A 16560-nucleotide genomic window follows, 5' to 3' on the forward strand; every position below is an offset into this window, starting at 1 on the left:
CATGTAAAAAGAGGGTAAAATAAAAACCCGAGAAATATAAATATACGTGAATGATATCAAACAAATAAGACATACGTTTGTTGTTATGAAAAGCACTGAAAGTATACAGATGTCTAAGTAAATATATTCATTTTGCATTTTTTTTTATATGTGCGGCTAGTAAATATACAGTCCGACATGTATATAATTTTGATATATATGTTTTATTCACCAACCAAGGGCCCTTAGGGAGGGGGGGCATATGCATTTAAACAATAAAACATCTATCTGCATTCTACCTCTGTATGACTTCTCATAAATCGGTGCGTCAAAACTTACACAGGTTCTTGTACGAGAGTGCACGGGGGCACTTAGTCCGTGGGAGAGGGTCAGTCTGCAGCATGCGTCTGTACAAGAGTTGTACGTTATTTTGAACGCATGCGTGGAACCCGGCGTAATGACGTCAGGATTAAGCCTATCGCATGTACATGTATCTAAGTACAAGTTTACCGAAGAAAAAAAGATTTATATGGTGATCGTAGACCTCGGTTATCTGTTGAATAAACGAAGAGCAAGATGAAAGGTCTCATATAATAAGACTGATCAAAGCAAAACAATAGCTGAAATAGACACTGGAAAAATACATTTTGTTTCAATTATCTCACGTGGGGGTTCACAATCATTCAAACTCCTTAATAAACGTATTGTGTTATAATGAGGTTCGGTATTGGTGTAGTAAAGCGGTCCCAGTCAGTAATAAATCGACTGTATCTGTTTGAAATAAATAAGCAAGCGATCTTCTCTTCTACGATTTCGTGCCTTTTTAAAATTATTTTTTTTATTAAAATGTATACGTAATTTATTATAAATTGGCAATTTTGAAATAATACATTCCTATCCATTCTAATCGATTCATATATATATATATATATAGACCATTACTTTAATTCCCAAACCCGTAGGCCTCATCGGTTTTATTATGTGTATGTTACATATTATATGTATTAATACCCCCCCCCCCTCCTCCGGAACATTCTTATAATTGAAATATGTATTCGAACGAAAACATTCAAGCGGAATTCGGTGGAGTGCAATATGTACTGGTTGATACTTCCTTTGACAATAGAGCAGTTGTGTGGTCTATTTTTATCTTATTAAAAATGGGTTTTCCGTTTTAACTTGAAGTGTGTCACATGTTTTGATAGAATTAATTCTCTGTCTGTTTTTTTTTGCTGTTGTTTTTTTCAGCTGTAAGTAATTTGATATTTTTTTTTTAAAGGGAGTTCTACTTATTTCATAAAATTCCCAGTTAAGACCTTGTATCTATTACACTTTTGCAAAAAAGTGAAAAAAATAAAATATAATATCATGTTAAGTAAACATAAATCTAAATATCAACTTCTGACTCTAATTAGCACCATTAATTAAAAATCTTAATGACTGCCATGCAGTTATAAATATACACGAAGTCATTACATAGATGCGTATATACATAAAATAGCACGAAAAATGTCCATATTTAATACACAATATTAATGCGCAATTCATAGATTCGTTGAAATATTCCATTTTTGAATTGTATTAACTGATATATTTTACATGTGGCATCACATAGTTGATTTATCAAATATCAAATAACAGTAACAATGTACGTATTTTACTATGCACGGGATAAATCAAATAATTTAAGGCTGTTTTAACCTACCTGGCTCCTGACATTACATTCCCGATCGCCTCAGCAACAAAAATACGTCAGGCTGCACAAGAAACAGCTGCCGATTGTTTACAAATATTTACACACAATCTTTGACTTATATTGCCGTCATTGCGTAACAGAATCTGTGGGGACCTGGAACTTGACACTTAGTATAATTTTTTATACACGCGCTGTGTTACAGAGAGAAAATTAATAGGGCTCGCGGTTTGTCAAAGAAAAACTAGTTGTAAATACTCTGTTTATTTTCAAAAATAACCTGTATTCTTCTCAAATAAATGCAAGAATGTCAACAGTGAATTGAAACTTAATACAACGTTTACATCCACATGTGATAAAAGGGAAACGAAAACGTTGCATGGAAGAAGCTTTAATTTTGGTTTCAGATATCTTAAAGCAGTTTTGTGTCCTCATTTACATGTATACATGTGAACATACAAGTATTCACTCCAAGCACCTACTGTATTACATGTATAGTTTTCAGAGGTTTTCGAAACTGTGCGTGTATGTTGGGGGGGGGGGGTGATTTTTGATTACGTGAACATTGAGAAGAAAAAATGGGGGTTGGGTAGGGGAAGCCCCCCCCCCCTATCTCTTGTTGCTACATGGCTGTACTTATATTTGAATTTATATGTGACAAACATCTAGCAAATTGAAAGTTATTTTAAATATTAGGCACCTGGTTTAAGTTATTGTAAAAAGGGATTTTCTTTCTTTCTTTTTTTCTACTCGCATATACCGTCACTAGTTTTTAGTATTGTTAGACTAGTCTTGGTTTGTGTGTGTGTGTGTGTGTGTGTGTGTGTGTGTGTGTGTGGTTTACCTTTGTTTTATTTTGATATATTTACATTTTCCTGTGTCTTTGCCTGTAATAACACTACGTATCGATTTTGTATAACCCATAATACAAATGACGATAAATATTGAGGCGCCAGCGGGGTTTGCTTATTCATATTTAAATATTTAATCGTACGATGGCTTAAAATTATATAAATATAAGTAATAAGGAATCATTCTTTGAATATTATGAGGTGATAATTTCGGTCGGTCGTGATCAAATCTATCATAAAGCCCTTCGGGCTTGATTGGATTTGATCATGCCCCGACCAAAATTATCACCTCATAATACTCAAAGAATGATTCCTTATTCCTTATTTAATCCAAACTATTTTGTAAAAATTTTTTTACGGTTTTGAGAAAACTCACCACCAAGCGTTAGAGGTGTAGGACAATCAAGGAGGCCGGATGGTGACAAATTTCTATCAGATCTGACTTAAACCTTTAAATATGATATTCTTGGCCGTAAACTATTATTAAGTAAAGAAAAAATCAAAATAGTTTAGCTTTAAATTTCAGACTGTTGCAAATTTTTGTGGTAAGAACTTATAGTCAATTGTTAAGATTTCACCTTCAAAACATTCGTATATTTCAGTATGTAATAATAAGCTGTAATATATGATGCATAAAGTGAAGGTTGGTGCGAGGAACTATAAAGGGGGTTGGATGTGCCCCCCCCCCCCATTTTGAAAATTAAACCGGTAATATTTCCGAAAATAGGTCACGGATCCCCCCTTCCCCCGGCAAACACAATTTTCCAATGGGACCCCCCCCCCCCTGGGATGTATAGTTAGGAAACAGTATGTAGTGACGAATTCACTTAAATCTTCAGTGATGATTCATATATATGGAAGATAACACCTGTAATATGAAGAACTTGTACTCGCAGATAATCATATAAGTTCACGGTTCGAGGCTCAATCATTTCAAAAGAAGGATAACTCATTTTTCATCCAACTGCATATATGAACCTGCTACATCACTGAAGTCCCTGTCTAAAAAAAAGACAGCAATACCTGGATCATATTCATGCGTTTCTAACGGAAACGTGAACGCCTTAAGATAATCCGAGATTAATTCCACCGACTACTTTAACCTTATGACATGTGCAGGGGAGGCTAATTGCGAAGTACAAGCAAGTCTAGGTGTTGCCTTTAACCTCTAAATTTGTCCGTTGTATAACGTGTAGCTCTGACCCTTTTTCCTCAGATTTAAAGGGTTCATACTTCTAACAAAATGATGAATTATATTAATAAGATTACATGTTTAGTATCAGGCATTGAACAGCTAGAACTATTTAAGCTCCCTGTAATTTTCGCTTTTCTACACTTGTAAACAGCTTTGCCCCGGCTTGAAGTCGCCGATACACAGTTGTGTTTAAAGAGAGATAAACTTTGAAAAGTTTTTTGAAACATATAAAAGTTAGGTTTTTATAAAATATAACCACTGTACATTATCTTCAAATACAGGTAGCTAAAGTATTCATAATTGTACATTTTCCAATAATTGTAGGATATCGACGTCTTTTCCAAACACTTTCTTTCATCTATTATTTCAAGTTCACTTGTCCAGTTTTTCTCATAACATTCAGTTTCATCGTACTTAATATAGATACCTAAATATTTAGCTAAGGTTTACGTAGTTCTTATCCCAGATTGATAAAGGATTATTGGCGCACTCAGTTACTCATCAATTTATAGGTTAACCATTTTATAAACATTCCGTCTTGGTTCTGTAACTGTTATTGTTATACTTTCATGTTAGATACTGAAATCTGATTGGTTTAGACGCAGTTCATAATCCGTTCCATTACCCTCAGCGTTAGCAACGCACTTAGCAACGGGTAACGTTACAAATTGTTACATGCGCGAAAATTATGCGCGTACGGTTCGCCGTAGAATTCACGTTATTCCTATATAAAAGCAGTACAGTTTTCTTTAAAATGAAGACATTCAGTATAATAAAATAAATAGTGCCCGTTTCGCGTCGGTTGACAATGGTTTTCACGGGGTGTCAATTTCAATTGCTACCCTCCCAAACAGGCACTATTTATATAATAGTAAATTCTCAATTTGTTTTTAGTTCCTTATTAGACGATTTTGAATTTTGACCACATAAAAACATGGTACCAACCTCAATAAAAAGCTAACAAACTCAATATCATAGAGTAATATTATGTATTTTTTGATTAAAATAAAAAGATGCACAAGCTTAAGATTTAAAAAGACTACGATGATACAAAAAAGCTTGATCCAGAAAACGTCTTTTAGGCTACAAAATACTTGGCAGGAAGGAGAGAAATGCTATGAAAACAAATGGTGATAACAGATGGCCTCTGGAATGTCCAGTCGATGGCGGATCGCATCTCAAAGCTTGTGGTGAGTGCAGGTCTTTGTTCGGGTATTTCAATATAAGTGTTGATTTGGTTACATTGGGACAGTTGATCACTCCAAACTGTTTGTCGAAGCATATCCGAATTTCAAACAACCAGTTCCGCTAAAATTAATAATCAATATTATTTTTATTTTTTGTCATTGCAATCATTTTGATCGATTGTACACATTGTAATTCGTGTTTTGTTATCCAGACAACAATAGTATGGTTATATTTACAGATAGATAAATACGTAGAGAATTGTGTTTGTTTAAATACGTTCATAAATACGTTCATATATAATGTTTGTTTTCTGAATGCTAAGATAACGTTTACTTACAGCACACTTGGATTTAGACCATGTGATACTGCTGAGACGAGTTGTGTTACGTTTCAGGGCGTCCTGGATAGATGAAATCTAGCAAAAATAAAACAGACACTCCTAAATAAATACAATCTGAGAGAGAGAGAGAGAGAGAGAGAGAGAGAGAGAGAGAGAGAGAGAGAGAGAGAGAGAGAGAGAGAGAATTGAATTTTCTTTTAATATTTCAACTTTTCGGTTGAGATAGCGTTTATCAATCCAGCCAAAATGACTTTTTTTTAAAGAAAAAATAGTTCTTACTGTGTAATTTTTTCCTTCAGTAACATTCATACTTCGTAGGATTCTTAATTCAAAATAGAATTAAAAATTTATAGTTTATTAAAATATGCATAGAGAAATTGATGATTTGGGGCCAAATAGAGTTTGCATCTGATTTTCGATCTGGATATTTAGAAAGCATACAACAAATATGCATAATTATATCTATAAAGACGAATACGACAGTTGAACAGCCAAATAAATATACTGTTGTTCATTTGCTCGCGAATTTTCACAAATTTGCTATTTTACGGGCATCGTAGATACACAGTTATAGGACAGTGATACTACTTAAAGATTATTTTGACAGTCATTTTTAGTTTTAAAAAAAATACAAGTATGCTTTTGATTTGATAGTATTTTTGTAGTATTTTAACATAGGTAAACATGGGTATGTGGTGCATATTTGACTACATTAAAGGGTCATGGTCGCGATTTTGGTTAAACTTTATTTTTCCGATTTTATTGCGTACAATGCTTTAGTAAGGCATTTGTTTAACCAACCAAAATTTGAGTGTCATTCGTTGAGTGATGAGCGAGTTACAGAGTTTACAATTCTTTGCTATGTAAACAAAACTTTTGCTTACATTTTGAATGCTGATGTGAAAATTCCAGTTTTAGACCTAATTTTACTGTGTTAAACTGTTTATTTATGCTTAAAATGAATAAAAAAGATAGATAAATCAGCTGAAATAAGATTTTTTGTTGGTATATTGAACTTATGTAACAAAACCAATACACGAGCCTTACTTACATGACAAAACATTTATGAGCGTTGTATCATGTGACCATGCCCCTTTAAGAATAATAATTCTTCTTTCACTTTAACAGCGCATATTTTACTTTTGCCATATAATTAAATAATACTGATCGTTTTCCGTTATATTTTATACACGAAAGGTGCGGCCGGTGTTGTATAGCAGTTTTCCCCCATAGTAGCTTTTCCCCCCGGAAAACCTACTATATAGTAGCTTTTCCCCCATAGTAGGGTTTCTCCCGCACGTTTTTGGTTCAGATTTTATAAAAAATATTTGTGGAAATCCAGTAAGGATTAAAATCAATGTTTCTACACTCCCATGTTGCATACATGTATATCTGCATTCATCTGTACAGGTTAAGTTTCGTTTTGCCGATTTATTATCTTTATAGACGATGCTGAAAGTTGAACATGTGTGTAATGGAATCACACATAGAACTTAATTTAGGTAATTTATTTTAAAAAAGTTTTACAAGTTATACACTTATATTCATAATTCTGTGTTCTGAAATTGTATTAAACGAGAATGTTTTAAGAATTTCTTGATAAATCTATCAGACTGTTTGTCTGTTTGTGAAAATTTCATTCAAGCTAAACCTCTGTTTTAGAGAAATTTCGTTTCCGATGATTTAGAGCCCGATTTTTAAAATCCTATTATAATATTTATAGTGCATATTCTTTAGGGTCCAATGTCTCATAAACTAGAGATGACCATATCACCATATTTTTATAGTGGCAAAGGTTTACCACTTGAAGATGACTCTGAAAATTTCAGCCTTCAGGGTAGGGGCCCTTAATGTTTCAGGGCCCGATGTTAATGATTGAATAGTGTTCTATGAGTGGTGACCCGAATCTCAAATTCTAGAGATGACCAATTAACCATATTTTCACAATGATAGTGGTATACCACTAGTAAATGACACCGGAAATTTAAGCCCCCATGCAGGGTAGGATCCTTTGTTGTTTCGAGCCCGATTGTTTGAAATCCAATTATAAAGAATATGTATTTTTAGGGCCCCATATCTCATAAACTATAGATGACCACATGAACATATTTTTACGGTCATTTAAAAGTAAAACCATCATTTAAAAATACACAACCACTCATATATTTCTTTATCAAAATGATTGAAAATAACGTTTAATTCTGCTGCTTTTTTTTTTTAATTTACAGACGAAAAGGTACGCGGGTAAAATTCATTATTCTTCAAAACATTAAATCAATTCATAAGATGACTAAGGATATATTTATCTAAGTTTTTAAATTATTTGCATAACTTTCTTATCCAACCTAATTCTAATTCTAGATTTAAAACTAATGATTTATTTGTATTTCATTACATGTTTTATAACTGTTATCAATGTTAACTGGCATTGTATGGCACTGTAATATATTATGTACAAGGAGAGGACATTCTAAGTTTTTGGAACTTGTGTCCAATCCTTTTGGCATTAGTCAATAAAATATGTTCAACACAACACAAGGATATAATATATAATTAGATAAATAAATCAATGAACGTTTATTCATAAAGAGGAAACCGAAAATCAAAAATAAATAACCAACCTAAGCGCATATACGACTTTTTTACTTGTTGGTTGATTAGAAAAACAAGCTTATATTTAAAAAAAAAAGTCAGCTCATCACAATATATGTGTTAATTGTTTTTTGAGGGTTTTTTTTGTTTTGTATTTTTAAATACCCTTGTTTAATTGTTCGAAGAAATAATATGGTACACAAGTAAATCTTTTTTGCAAAAATATGAAACAAATAGTATAAAGTTTTAGGTAATGGAATGGTACATCTTGATTTATATGGCATCGTTTTCAAAATTGTATATTTATAAATCACGTTGCAAACTTAAAAGTGGAAAAATTAGCAAATAGTGAGTGACAATATAAACATAAAGTAAGTTCAGGATCCATTTCACATTTCCCAAAGTAACCAGCAAAGATACCGAAATTGTTCTGGTTGTGAAGGCATTTCATTGTTTTTTAAAATGTTTAAATCATAATATCTCGCGTTTCGTAGAAATGTGCTTAAAAATATGAATATGCGTAACTTTAAAACGAAATGGTAAACACTAACTTCACATATGCTTTTAATACATAATTAAAATACCCCTTACCCATGATTTAGAACCCCATCAAAAATCAAAGTAAAACTAAAACATTTCAGTTTCTCATCATATTATTGCATCCTGTCTCCCGTTTGATATTTAGCAGAAGAAATATATAACTGTTTTTAAGATCTTCAATTTTAACGGTATTAATTTAAAATTGATAACCTTTTGGACGAAGGGAGTAATACATTTCCACTTTTTATTCCCTTCCTCTACAAAATTAAGTCAAGATTGGTCAGTTAGTTCCCTGGGAGAAGCTTATACATTGATGGTAATACATTGAAAAATTAAATTTCCAAACCAGCGTATTTTCACTCAAATGTGTTCTCGCGTGTTCATAACGTCGAAGTAAAAACTGTAGATAATCATCTACAGTAGATGAAAAAGATTCGAGGTATTCCGAGATTCGTGTAAAAGGTGATCCAAAAAGGGGTGAGAACAGGTGAAATAAACTATGATGACACATGCATGTTATGAAGGCGCATGCCTTAGTTCATATTTGGGGTTGAAAAACCATGTATTTTATTCTATGTATTAATAAATGCCATAATTATCCTTTTTTGTGAGAAATTAATATCATATCATTTATTGCAAATTATTGGCACGAGTGGTCCGCAATAAACATGGCCGGAAAGTAAAAATGGGGGAAAATCCACTATATAGTAGGTTTTCCGTGGTGGTAATCTGGCTATAAAAAGGGAGAAAGCCCACTATATAGTCAGCTTTCCGTGGGGGAAAAACTGCTATATAGCCATATTTCCGGGGGGAAGAACTGCTATATAGCCATTTTTCCGGGGGGAAAGATGGCTAGGGGGAAAAGGCACTATATAACACCGGTCGACAGGGAATGCTTACTCGTCCTTGGCACCTGATCCACCTCTATTTTCTTAGAGGTCCGTGTTTGCTTTGAATTTATATTTGGCTATATGGATTTTTGAGCCGGTTGAGAGTTTGTTTTTCCTGTCTTTAAGTATCTATTGTGTATTCAAATTATTCAGTAAGGAAAACAATCAGGTTTATCACCATCCTAACTTATTCTTCCTAAATTTATCTTAATAGATTAAAATGTTCAAAAGATTACTTTACAGCACTACATTATGTATTTTTTTATTTACAGTCACATGCAGCACTGATCCTTCTTTGAAGATAGAAACGATACATTGAGTGATTTGTGATATAAATGATCGGTAACATAGTGAACCTTACTCCTTTATGTTATACATCTCAGCCAATTTCACAGCTTTTGTAAAGTATTGGCTGATATTCTGCACGCCCGGAACACTTTCTGCACAAGATCCATGCACTTTCCATTGCGTAGACCTATGATATAACAAAAATAAAACCAAACAAAATATTCTACAGGAAAAAAAACTTTTAGATGCCAGACGTACGATTTCAAATACATTTTAAGATATACACAATGACACACGTGCATGCAAAACACATTTAGAATTTAAAAACAAATACACATTTAAAACAAATGTATTACTCTAGAACAACTGTGTGCAAAATTGGATATTAATGTCCATTTTATGTAATTTTTGTTTTGCATAATATTTCAGCATTCGTGTTAATATGAATTTTACGCTAATATAGAATTTTTATATTTGGATCTGAATACGTTTAGTCGCCAAAGAGACGCTTAAAATTGAGCGTCCGGGGTAACCGTTGCCATTATAAGAAAGCTAAAGATGCAAATTACAAATTTTATCTATTTTATGCAATATAATAAGGTGTCGCCACTATAATGTAAGCTATTAAAGACGTTGAGGCTTCTATGGAAACACAATAGGGGCATAAATGTGTATTTATTTATAAACTTCTAACTCAAGAGGAGTTACCATATATTTTTTAAAACAAATTTAATTTAAAGCTTCAAAAAGAAATGACTGTAATGATGGTATTTTGGTTTAGTTTTAGACTTGAGTATTAATGATATCAGACTAACCATATTAAATGTTTATGGTCTCAACTTTGACTGTCTATAAGAAATGAAAATTAATCTCCTTGAAAAACCTAATAAAATAGCTGGTTGGTTGCTATTAAAACATAATTAATCTCTTTCAAAAGAGCTCTGTATAACCGATAATTCAAGAAAAATATTCAAATTTTTAATTGAAATATGATATATGTAATCTAATGCTATACAATTTATTTCAAGTGGCCGATTTTAATTTTCATAGGACATGTTTATGCGCAATCTAGTAAAATACAGTGGATTTCTTTATAAGAATTAACATTAAAAAGTAAAAATTGTATGTCTTGGAAATTTAACACACAGAATTATGCTATGGAATAGTTATTTAAATTTTCAAAGAAGCCTTTGTACCAATCTTCATTTGTAATAATTCCAATCTATAGCAACATTTTATGCATATTTAAATTTTGAGATGACCCCCGCTAAAAACCAAATCGTAGAATTTAGAATTTTTACATATAAGAAAGAAAATGATATTACTAATCACAGATAACAAATTGTAAAAAAAAAAAAAAGCAAATATAGTATATAATGACAATTTCTTATATATTCCAATCGTAAATGTGTCTGCGTCTTGAGGTGGTACCTAAAACATATAATTTACAGACAACTTTTCAAATAGTTTGCAGTTGATGTATATTACACAGAATTTAAAGATAAAAGTTTTGCTATTGTAGTATTTATGGAAAAAAAGCCACATCGGCCTCCTACATACTTAAGAAGTATCTTACAGGTAATTTGCGGTCCACCCAGCTTCCATAGTAATCTAATCACTCACCAGAACTTTTCATTGGGTTCATTTATGATAAGGTTTGGCCATTTTTCATTCATTTCTGTAATCACATCCTAAAATCCAAAGGAGTCTAACTTTAAGTTTTTTTGAAAAATTTAAAATCATAAACTTTCTCCATTTATTTATCTATTAAAAAAAGTACCTTGGGAATCTGCGACACGTCAAAAAAGTCACTACACTTTCTTGGATTTGCACCAGTAAAATTTGATGGCCTGTATATGCAATTCAACCAAAAATGCATGTAATGTTATCATTCATATCATTTAATTTAGTAATTTATTCATGGTATTACACGTCTTAAAAATATCAAACAACGCCTTCCGGTATTGCTTTCATAACTATATACTTACCATAATCCATGGATTGTCCAAAAATTCGGCATAGAAGACATTTTACACTGAAAAAAATATATATCAAATGTATGTTATATAGAAACATTGTTTACCATTTTCACTACAATATTATGTGGTGAAACTCATTCTTTTTATTTACAAAAAACAACTCAGAAAAACCCATCAATGTATAAATTTTTACAGTTATTATGTGTAAACAATGCTAGAGAACTCTATAACTTAGGGATGTTCTTGCATCATGTCTTCAAACTACATGATGATTGATATACTATTATTTTAACAATTGTTGTAACTAAATCGATGTGTTGAATTTTATATTCTCCAATGCTATTATAACTGTACTACATATTCATTGCTGTTACCAGTTTGTAAGTAAATCCATGCAATGTGCTGCACATATTCTGTTAAAGACATTCCATATATGTAATAAGATATATGCCCTACGCAATAAAGAAAGTTGAAGCATGTTAAATGGCATAGCTTAATGAAATTAAGGTTGAAAAAATAAAGAAACATGACAATGGTAAATGTTAATGTCATAGATACCCTCGCAACAATTGTTGTAACTAAATCGATGTGTTGAATTTTATATTCTCCAATGCTATTATAACTGTACTACATATTCATTGCTGTTACCAGTTTGTAAGTAAATCTATGCAATGTGCTGCACATATTCTGTTAAAGACATTCCATATATGTAATAAGATATATGTCCTACGCAATTAATAAAGTTGAAGAATGTTAAATGGCATAGCTTAATGAAATTAAGGTTGAAAAAATAAAGAAACATGACAATGGTAAATGTTAATGTCATAGATACCCCCGCTTTAATAACGCGGCAAAACGTAACTGGCCATTGTAATGAAAATGTGAAAAAATCAAATTTTTCTGCTTCAACAAAGTCTTGGAATCTAAAAAGGACGAAAAAAGAAAAATAACCGCTCATTAAGAAATCTCAAATCAGGAATTAAGGATAGAAATGGTTTGTTGTTCTTTTTCTGAAATATTTTCTTGTATCAATGTGTTTCAATGTATCATCGAAAGAAGCTTAATCAGTCATCAAGTATTGCTAATACTTTACAGATTTATAAAATCATATTTAATTTATATAAAAATAATAAATGCAAATTTCATATATTTGTTTTAATTAGAGGGACTTATGAAAAACCTTAATATCCTTTAACAGCATATCTACACATACCTTATTCCTGCCAGCATAGCGACTGAGAGCCCTAATCTCATGGCATACCATACAATCATCCTGGATAATATATGAATCTGTCATCAAACAAAATGCACCTATACTACTATATCAAAATGATAGACTCGAATTTTTGGGCTTTAATACCGAGAAATCGGAAGAGTAATGTTTTTTGTTTTCTATATTTTAAGCATCATTGGTACTTGAAGATAACCACTGTATTTTTATTTTTTCTCAATCAAGCTATTCAAAATAATAATCAACAAAAAATTATTTTAAAACTCTGGATATCATCGCATTAGATTCACGCTAAATATGAATAATTTGACAGTTATTTTCAATGCAATTTCATTATTTTTCTCCAAAATCGTTTCGGAGCGATTCTGCAATGTTTTGCTACATTACGGGTATATGGGAGGCATTTTAACTGTGGTGAAGGCCTGTCCCGAAAAACATTTAGATAATTCTAACTAAGGAGAGTGTAGTGAAAAAATAGCATTATTATAGGCTTAAAGCTTGGGTATTTAGATGTCAGCAATACGGTGTGTCAATGTATCTACTTCGTACATGTCCGATATCATATGCAATATGTCAACCCGTGCACTCACGGGTGAAAGTCTAGTAATCATTGATATCAACGCCCAAAACGTGGTCCATCTCTAACTCTAAGGCAGACACTGTTTTGACAATATTCAAAAAGGTATATGTTTAACATTCATACATCAATTGATAATATGAATAATGCCTCGCTTAAATTGATTGATGATAAATGTAGAAGGTGTGCAAGTAGTGTCGTTTTAACAAGGGCGTGGACTTTTGATGGGTAGTTACTATCTAGGTAGCATTTTAGAACTTATCATATACTTCAAATTCATGAAATGCCTTCAATTAATAAAACTAACGATCTTATCAGAAATATTTTCAAAAGAATCATTGAATGACACGGATACATAAATCTTATACGTGCGAAAAACCACATAACTTCCGGTGCGATCAAATGCACAAAGAAGTCCATTAAAACACTTGTTCAATAAAACACATTACATATTAATTATCCTGTTACAGTACCGATCAGACCCAACCTAAAAGAAAGTAAACTCCAACTAAACCCTGGGATTACTTTCTGGGTTTATTCTGGGTTTACTAGAGTGGACCCAGAGTAAACCCAGAGTAAACCCCAAGTAAACCCAGAGTGGACACAGAGAGTAAACCCCGATCAGAAGTATACTCTGAAAGCAAACGCTTACTGTGTATTCGGAATATACTAGGAGCAGGAATCACAGGCAGTATGATGATAAGATAAAACACAGGTCTGCTTTTTGGAAAAAAAAAACAATTGTTGCTAAAATCTTCTAGCTTACAGTGTTATGCACGGTATCACTTTTAACAAAAAATATCTGTCTTATATTGCTTTGATATCCCATTTTAATTTAAAGCTTTTAATTGATAAGTTTCATATGACTTCAAAAACACTGGTATGATGTCATTACGTGGTTGCAGAAGTCTAAAATGTTACTTATGACAGTCCGATATTAGAGAGCTTCTTAATATCCAGTGGAAACCTGTGGTTACAGTACTGATATCCTTAAACATCGGACTGTCTCAGGTGAATCAGCAATGAAATGCAATGGCAATGTTTTAAGTACGATATATGCCTCAAACACTTCTGTATTAAAAAATATCAGACAGTTCTTGGCCCAAGCAGGTCTCAAAACTCTAAGATATTTATTCGCACAGAACTGTTATCGGCAATTATCCAATACATATCAGCTAAGGATTTTGTTGTTGTAAAACCTTAGAGTGGATATTAGCTATGAATAACCGGTATTTTTGTTTAACCGTGCATGCTGCACTTTAAAATTTATGTACTTTTTTTGTAAGTACCATATAATGTTTGTTTTTACACGAGGAGTATGTATAAACAATAAAGAAATGACGTATTTAAGAATTTGAACTGTTTTATCTGTAGTTTCTTCCGCCACGACGGAATCGTTTTAAAACATATCCCTGTATACATTTCATAAAATATATTTTTAAGCGTTTAGTTTAATCGTATTCATAGGCAGTACATATAATTATACTTGTTGACAGGATGTATTGGTGAGTTCAACTGAGATCAACTATTGAAGTGTTTTTATAGTTTTCTGAAAACTATACAAACTTCGCTTTTAAAAAACGCCTCGATATATTTTTAATTTTCATTTTATGAAGACTTTTATTTACATAAAACAAAACCATTCAAATTGTTTTATGTTCTTCGAATAACACAAATGATAGATAGAACGCTAGTTTACGTTTGCCTGAGAAGCATTTATGAGAGTTATTTTTATTTTATGAACTATATAAATTTATAATTTTTAGGGTTTATTTTATCTCTGAATAATGGTACTGTTCATCTTATATATATTGAACTTTTGTAAAGCCTAAATAAGTTTTCAAAACAAAAATTGATAAGAAATGTATTTAACAAGAAGATTATCACTTATATGAACAAAATGTTTCTATTAAAGGCATTGCAAGTAGAACAAAGACAATATTTAAACAATTTTTTAATTTGAAGTTACATGTAAATCATGTTTGAATGCGTTTTTTTTTTCAAATTTCATTTATGAGATGTAAGTCAATTGTCTTAATTTCGAACACATAGATTGTTTTAAAATAAATGGTTTAAAATTACATTACCTTAATTAGATTCTCGGATATCTAAAATTCCTAAGAAAAAAACTTTAATCCAGCTTTTCTTTCCTTGCTGTAATAAGCGTATGGTGACTGCAGTATTATCTGCACGTCAATATTAATTTTGTTTCACTCCTAATATACACTTAAAAACATTTATCACTCATTGTGATGAAATCTTCCGCGTAGTTTGCTTATCTGATACTTAATATTTGTTAAGCGGTAGTTTGTGCAGGTTATGCCAGTTTTGTCTCACATGTTTAGAAATGTTAGTAATAAACACAGATAAAGTACTTTAAGTGATCCCAGGGCAGGAAGAATAATTGTATGAATTGATAATTCCTTGATAGCTACCGTGTTTGAAAGTTTTATTAAGTACACACATATGCATTCTCGTTCCTTTCTTAATTTAGATCTTGGACAAAGTTACTTCACACGTCGAACTTCATTCAATTTTTGGAAATAGGAATTCAGAATATGTACGAACAATTTTAGAAAATTGTTACTGAAGCGGTTAAAGCTGCTTGGTCCGATTTTATATCAAATTTTGTGCACGTTTTTAAACGATGGTTATGCTTTGTATTTTTATAATAATAGACATTGCAGTAGTTTTCCCGGTCAATTACGCCAAATTTCAATGAAAAAAGTCATGTACAAAATGTTTTAACAAAACAAACGACATAAATAGGGTATCGCGTTATTTCACCTCATGTTAAAATTCACCCCTGACGTCAAGAGGGATATGGTTGTATTACGACTTTGACATCGCTATAAATAAAGGTCGTAATGTTCAGACAAATTACAAATAAACCTGTGTACCTTTTGTTCGCTAATATTTCTGAAGTTTGCTTTGTTTACAATCAATGCATAGCATGCGGGTTGAATGGCCTTAACCATTCGGGGGACTTAAGTAAACAGTTCCCTTTTCTAAACATCCCATGATGCATTTTGGTTTGCTTTTTCGTTTGCCCAAAGAGGAATTATTTTCATTAACTTTAAATATCTCTTACTTTGAAAGAAGAACGATTCTGCTAGTATAAATAGGAGAAAATCCATAACTTTCTAAGATAAATGGTTTGTATGAAAAATTATTTGATGCTATAATAACAAAAAAATCGGACCAAGCAGGATACCCC

General features: G+C 31.8%; 1 protein-coding gene across 3 annotated transcripts; it reads right to left on the reverse strand.

Annotated features, from left to right (window-relative positions):
- Positions 1-4693: 4693 nt before the first annotated feature.
- On the reverse strand, positions 4694-15578 carry LOC128183189 (ribonuclease Oy-like). 3 transcript variants are annotated; one of them, XM_052852103.1, is made up of 10 exons: positions 15431-15578; positions 12749-12808; positions 12368-12458; positions 11545-11591; positions 11337-11406; positions 11180-11247; positions 9630-9743; positions 5526-5568; positions 5244-5321; positions 4694-5026 (listed from the first exon to the last, which is right to left on the reverse strand). In XM_052852103.1, the coding sequence occupies exons 2-10, from the start codon at positions 12805-12807 to the stop codon at positions 4802-4804; spliced, it is 795 nt and encodes a 264-aa protein (XP_052708063.1). In that variant the 5' UTR covers position 12808; positions 15431-15578; the 3' UTR covers positions 4694-4801. The 3 variants fall into 3 exon arrangements, with proteins under 3 accessions (XP_052708063.1, XP_052708062.1, XP_052708064.1); XM_052852102.1 differs by having other exon boundaries at positions 12749-12825; XM_052852104.1 differs by lacking the exons at positions 12368-12458; positions 12749-12808 and having other exon boundaries at positions 15431-15564.
- Between the last annotated feature and the right edge of the window lie 982 nt (positions 15579-16560).

Source organism: Crassostrea angulata, chromosome 5 (assembly GCF_025612915.1).
Source record: "Crassostrea angulata isolate pt1a10 chromosome 5, ASM2561291v2, whole genome shotgun sequence".
NCBI classification, from domain to species: domain Eukaryota; kingdom Metazoa; phylum Mollusca; class Bivalvia; order Ostreida; family Ostreidae; genus Magallana; species Magallana angulata.

What these genes read in the sequence shown, in the direction of transcription:
- LOC128183189 (XM_052852103.1), bottom strand. Translation starts at nt 12,807, where the DNA reads ATGATTGTATGGTATGCCATGAGATTAGGGCTCTCAGTCGCTATGCTG. An exon ending in GCTATGCTGGCAGGAATAAG is followed by an intron (nt 12,459 to 12,748) that starts GTATGTGTAGAT and finishes CGTCCTTTTTAG; the next exon opens with ATTCCAAGACTTTGTTGAAG. An exon ending in GGTCTAAATCCAAGTGTGCT is followed by an intron (nt 5,027 to 5,243) that starts GTAAGTAAACGT and finishes TATTAATTTTAG; the next exon opens with CGGAACTGGTTGTTTGAAAT.